Raw genomic sequence first — 6,523 nt, forward strand, 5'->3', positions numbered from 1 at the left:
GAGAGAGAGAGAGATATATATATAGAGAGAGATGGTGCGTTTCGGAAACGCTGGACAGCCATCCGCTCAAATGACTGAACGCATCACTAACACTGAACTCTGACTGAACTCTGACTGAACTCTGAAATGACTGAAGGCATGCACCAACTCTTGGCATTTTGGTAAAAAAATATTTCGATTAGTACTATTTACGTAAATAGTAATAGACTTTTTTTTACAAAATATAAACTATAAAAACACAATTCCGAGTTATGCCTACTCATGACCGTCAAATTTCTACCATTCTTTGTACTTCTCCTTGAGCGGTGAATGATCGATCATACATGATAATTCAACCTTTGTTCATGATTCAGCACTGTCGAAGACCTACTGACTCGTCTTGGTATGGGTTGTCCCTGGCATGTTGTTGTTCCGGGATGTCACGTGTTGATGATATTGACGTTCCAGCATGGCACCAAGACGAGTCAGTAGATCTTCTTCGACAGTGCTGACACCATAATTGCAGTGAGCATCATGCAGTTATAATTGTATAATTGCATAATTGCAGTGAGCAATTGTTTCCTTCTGCAGCCGACTGTTTCAGGTCAGAATTAATTTTATTGGTTGATTTATGGTTAGTTATAAGGTATATAAAGTAGTATAGTGATAGGGGCGTGTTAGGATGAGGACTAGGTTTGAGGCAATGGTAGGGACAAGTTCATGGTGAGGATAATGTTTAAGTTTAGTGGCAAGAAACGGTCGAGGTAGTAGGATGATCAGTTCGACGTTAATAGTAATAATTAGTATATTAAATAAAAAGTAAATAGTATAAGTGATAAACTAAGTAACTAATAAAATAGCATAACAATAATAATAATAAGTAAAATAATGAGTAAATAATAATAAGTAATGGGTAGGTTTTATGTTCGGAGCGGATTTGAGGTTGAAGTAGTGAGTATAGAGAGTAGCATAAAGGTTGGGCCAGTACAGCAGGTGCTACCTACTTCTGGCACGGACACACGAAGATGCCACAGCACTTCTCCATGCCTGTCAGGTTCTTCTCAGCCTCCCGCATGTCCTGGTTGATGTGATCCATGCCCTCCTCCACACGATCCAGTTGCTCTGCACACAGGTTAAATGCATGGAGTTACTAGGTACACATGGAGCCAGCATAGAGTATACAATGATTGATAACGCGTGTCACAATGTCACATCAACGTGACACCATGACGATGCGTTTCACGATGCCACCTCAGGTTGACATCGTGAAATGAACGTGACATGTCACAAAGTCACGTCAATGCGACATTGTAATGGCGTGCATCACACCGTCACATCAACGTGATGTCATGACAATGCGGATGTCGCGTCAGTCTGACACCATGACAACACGCGTCACTACGTCACATCAACATGATGTCATGACAACGCGGTGTCACCACGTCGTGTCCGTCTGACACCAAGACTTCATGGCAACATGACACCGATTTCACATCAACGTGACAATGTAATGACACGTGCTATATATAATTTATAAATTTAGATAATATTTATATAATATATAATTTCTCGTCCCTGACAACGTCCAGTCGTGAGGTGACGCGTTACAGCACAAAGATCAATCGCGCTCACGACGCGCGCCGCAAAAACACTCGCACTTTCCCCACTTCGAACACATCGGCTAAACCGCCGATTTGCGCTCGCACCTGTGCCCGACGCCACGTATCGCCAATCGAATCAATCGGGAGGGAAGGGGGGGCGTGATCGCACATAGGAACACGCGCCAGTGTAAACGCATCACGCAGTTACGTTGATATTCGGTCTAAATGCTCCTCCCTGTAGCCGGACCGTATACCCTGGGTACTGCCGGACCGTACCTCTGGGTACTCGCCGGACCGCTCGCGCTTCCTGCCAACATGGGTCGTCGAGGTTCAAAACAGGGTACGGTTGGGAGTAGGCGGGTACGGTCCGGTATACCAGACAGTTACCAGGGTACGTTGCGGGCATACCGGAACCGTACAGAGAACATACACCTAATGCAGCCGAGTTACATAATATCTCACAGATAGTAGGGTCCAAAATGCATCGGCGTCGTGCGATTCAAAATTCCTGACGACCGAAGATCCGATGAACAACGTAGAACGCGCTTGCTTGAATGCACGCTACCGATATATATAATAAGAATATATATATTATATATATTATATATATATAATATATTTAATATTATAATATATAACATAATATACTACGTGTGAGCGAGCGTTCTAATACTAATATAACTAGATTTGATCCGAACCTTGGAACTTGCTCGCGCGATCCATCGCGCACGGTGGACCATGCGCACAAGTTTGCCTACAGCGTGTGCGGGGGCGGGGGCTACATAGTTCGTTATCATTCGCTCTGCCGGTTCATATCACAGGGTGAGCCAAGCAATATAGGAGACGTGACAATGCCTTATACATATAAACGGATGTTGATGAAATAAATAATCTGAAAAAACAGAAACGTTCCCTAATTACACTGACTAGTTCTTCAGGCACCGCGCAGGGGCTACGCGGGATAACCATAAATAGGGCGGGGACATCCAACCACACACCAAAGCCATGCGGGCTGCGGTGTATAAACAACCAATCACTCGCCTGCCACAGCTGTGAGTGGAGCTGTGACGTGTGGTTGTAAATTTGTAGTGGTGGCGCGGTGCGCAGTGTGATCTGTGCGCGCGCAATGCCCGTAGGTGTGAATGTGGTGTGTGTGTGTCGTGCCCGCAGCGCGTGTGTGTGTGGTGCGTGTGTGCAAATATATTGACAAGGGACGATGTAACCCTTATTCAAAGATGCTTCTAACCAGAAGATATATTTTCAAAAATAATATCTAAGTAAGCATGAATGTACTAATGAAATTCATCGCCGGCATTCCCCTCTTTTTGAAAATTGTTGTCATTTTAAGGTAATATTTAGATTTTAATATATATTTAATACAATTTTTGTTTAAAAACAAAATATTGATATGACTCGAGTCTAGAGTATCAGTATTTTTCGTGTAGTAAATATACACGCTGCCAATAAAATGGGAGAGATAAAGGTTAAACCCGCCCCTCAAGTCGACCCCCACGAAACCTCCCGCTGGATAACGTTAATAGCTAGTACAAATAAAATCGCCCACCCGCGATGCAGCCCGCAATTGCGCGTTTCCGTCCACATTATATTTCCCAGTTCACTTATCGCCTGCTAACAGTCTCTCGAGGCTTCTCTGCGCCCAGGCGCTACCCTTTCTCTTGCATTCGGCACGCTTGAACGGGAGGGACATTGGTCCTTCTGTCCCAGTACTACCCCGCCCTCCAGACGCCCGCTGCGTCTAGAACAAGAGATGATATATCGAATCTCATTCACTAGCAGGTTACCGTCTCGCGGAGAATACGCTATGTGGCTCCTCCTGTTCACCTCCCCCTTGCTCCCTGCCCGTCCTTCCCCACCGCTATCCTACCCTACTCTCATCTCTCTCATCTCTGCTGAGTCGCCTTAGTACCACAGACATACGCACTTTGGCTCACTCGCACTTCCTCGTTGCCCACCTAAACCCCTGCCTTCTCTCTTTGCTGAGTCGACTAATGAACATGTCCACAGAATTTCTCGAACGTGCACGTCTAGCTACCCCCCCGCCAACCCGCCACCTATCGCTCGCTGCTATCACACCTTCTCTCTCTCGTGCTCCTCGTCTCATCTCTCCTCGTTGCTCTCTCTCCACTCTCCATCACTCTTCTTTCTCTCTCTCTGCTCTCTCCCTCTCAATCCTCTCTCTCTCTCCCTTCTCTCTCTCTCCTCGTCCTCTCTCAATTTATCTTCTCCTCTCTCTTCTCGTCTCTCTCTCCTCGCTCGTCTCTCCCTCCCTCCACTCTCTCTCTCTCATCTGCTTTCCCTTTATCTCTACTCTCTCCTTCCATCAATCTCTCTCTCTCTCTCTCAATTCATCTGTCCTCTATCTCTCTCCTCTCGTCCTCTCTCGTCTCTTTCGCCCTCTATCTCTCTCTCTCTCCTCTCTCTGATGTAATGTGTTGCTCGCGGCGACTTAACGTGTTCCCGCAACGCGCCGGCAGTCAATTCTTTGCGCCACGCGAGACCAACGACGGCACATCGCCCCCTATCTCCCGCAGGACGTTAAGCGTCAATCACGCCGAGACACTGGGTAGACATCTACTGAGTAACGTCTCGCCGACTTGCCATAATCCTGTCCGAAAACACTCGAACAACATAAACAGCATTTAAACAACATTACAGTTAACTAACGAGCATGAAATATACGAACCTTGCCATACACGCTCGGGTCGTGCAATGCCCGCGGAAACTTGTCCCGGCGAGTTTTTCCCAAACTACCGACTGCGACGAGGCGCTCTCAGCTCTGTGCTCAATTGTGTATCCGGGAGACTTGTAGGAATGGCGCTGGCAACAGTTGTTTAGACTTTATCGAAGGTCGTCGACGTGGTCCGCCACCCTAATTAAATAACCCGTGTAATCGGCGGTAAGACCAGAATGAATTGGCGTCTGGCCATTTAGCTAACGACAGGCCGGACGAAGCGCTGCGACCGTCCGTCTGTTTACAGATGTACATAGCGAGCACACGAGCGCCTGACTGACGATAGCGGGTTTGGTGGCGTGGCGTGGCGTGTGCGTGTGCGTGTGCGTTGGTGTTTGGAGGGGACTCACTACTAGGCAAAGATTGCGCAACTGAGGATGCTCCGGATCCGGTTGCGAGAAACACTTCAACTATATAGACATATAGCATTAGATATTTGAGCGTGCACTCGGAGGCAGCTGCGCGCGCTCCAATGCGGCACCGTGTGCGGGCCTTTAGGGTTTCCCCAGTCCGCAAGGTAACGCTGCATGTGCAAGCACAGCACCCCTATGCGCTTGCAGGAACAGCTGAAACTCGCTACATACTCGCGACAAGTAGCCTGGCCACGTGCCGATACGCGCACAACGCAACTCACACACACACCAAACACTACCACACACCGAGCCACACACACCCACAACACACACACACACAACACACGCACACAGCACACACAGCACACACACCAGCACCCACAACAGCACACAATCACACACTACAACACGCAACACATCACACACATCACACACTACACACCGCACACACACACACACACACACACATCACAGGCCACACACACACACAAGCACACACACGACACACACACACACAACACCCACACAACCCCACACACACCACCCACACACACACCAACACACCACACACACACATACACACACACACACACACCCCACACACCACACATCACACACACAACAAACACACACACACACACAACACACACACACACACACACACACGCACACACACACACAACACACCACACAGCACAACCATCAACCGCGCGTCCCGACGGCAGACCAACAACATCGAACGGATAGGCTAGCGGCGTGCGGTGGCGCGTGCGTTGGCGCGATCAATTACAGACCATCAAGAGCGTCTAGCGAGGACGCGAGAACTGCGCCGGCTACGCGTGATGAATGACCTGCAGGCCGACGACGGGCGAGGGGGACGGCGACGACGGTGAGGGGGTGAACTACGGCGGAGACGGGCGGAGAGGGGGGTGACGACGAGGGGAGGGGGAGGGCGACGAACGAGAAGGGGAGAGCGCGACGACGAGGAGCGGGGAGCGGAGACACGGGCGGAGAGGGGGTAATCTACGGCGGACTACGGCGAGAGGGGTGACGACGACCGGAGAGGGAAGGGGTGACGGCACGACGGGAGGGGAGGTGACGACGAACGGGAGGGGTAGGACAGCGACAGACGGAGGGGGCGACGAGCGAGGGGCGGCGACGACGGGAAGGGGGTGAACAAGACGGACTACGGGAGGGGGTACGACGAACGGCGCGGTCGGAGAGAGGCAGCGCGACGAGACGCGGGGAAGAAAGGTGACGACGGATGGTGACGACGACGGCGACGGTGGAGAGGCCGACGACGAGACGTGGGAGGGGGTGACGACGACGGAGACGGGGGGAGGTGACGACGACGAACGACGGAGGGGGGGTGACGACGACGAGACGGCGGGGAGGGTGACGACGACGAGACGCGAGGCCGGAGGGTGACACGACGGAAACGGCGGAGACGAGGGCGAAGACGGAGACACGAGCGCTATGGGTGACACGAACGGCCCGCGGGAGGGGTTACCGACGACGGGGACGCGGAGGGGTGACGACGACGGAGACGGCGGGATGGGACGACGAACGAGACGGCGGAGGAGGGACACGACGAGACGGCGGGAGGTGACGACGACGGGACGCGGGGAGGGACGAGACTGCGGAACGCGGGGAGGGGTGACGACGACGAGACGGCGGGAGGGGGGACGACGACGGAGACGGCGGGGAGGGGTGAAGACGACGGAGACGCGGGGAGGGTGACGACGACGGGACGCCGGGAGGGAGGTTGAACGACGACGGGGGCGGGAGGAGTGAAGACGACGGAGACGGCGGGGATCGGGTGACGACGAACGGGAGGA

The 6,523-nt window shown here is 51.6% G+C and overlaps 1 protein-coding gene across 1 annotated transcript in view; it reads right to left on the reverse strand.

Annotated features, from left to right (window-relative positions):
• The window catches only part of LOC106806994 (synaptosomal-associated protein 25-like), a gene marked incomplete in the record, with an annotated part of 123,821 nt that overhangs the window by 14,061 nt on the left and 103,237 nt on the right, over window positions 1-6,523 (reverse strand). The window contains 1 exon segment of the mRNA XM_014809190.1: window positions 984-1,101. Coding sequence (XP_014664676.1) covers window positions 984-1,101 — 118 coding nt within the window.

The sequence above is a fragment of the Priapulus caudatus genome, unplaced genomic scaffold, assembly GCF_000485595.1.
Source record: "Priapulus caudatus unplaced genomic scaffold, Priapulus_caudatus-5.0.1 Scaffold189, whole genome shotgun sequence".
Classification (NCBI taxonomy): domain Eukaryota; kingdom Metazoa; phylum Priapulida; class Priapulimorpha; order Priapulimorphida; family Priapulidae; genus Priapulus; species Priapulus caudatus.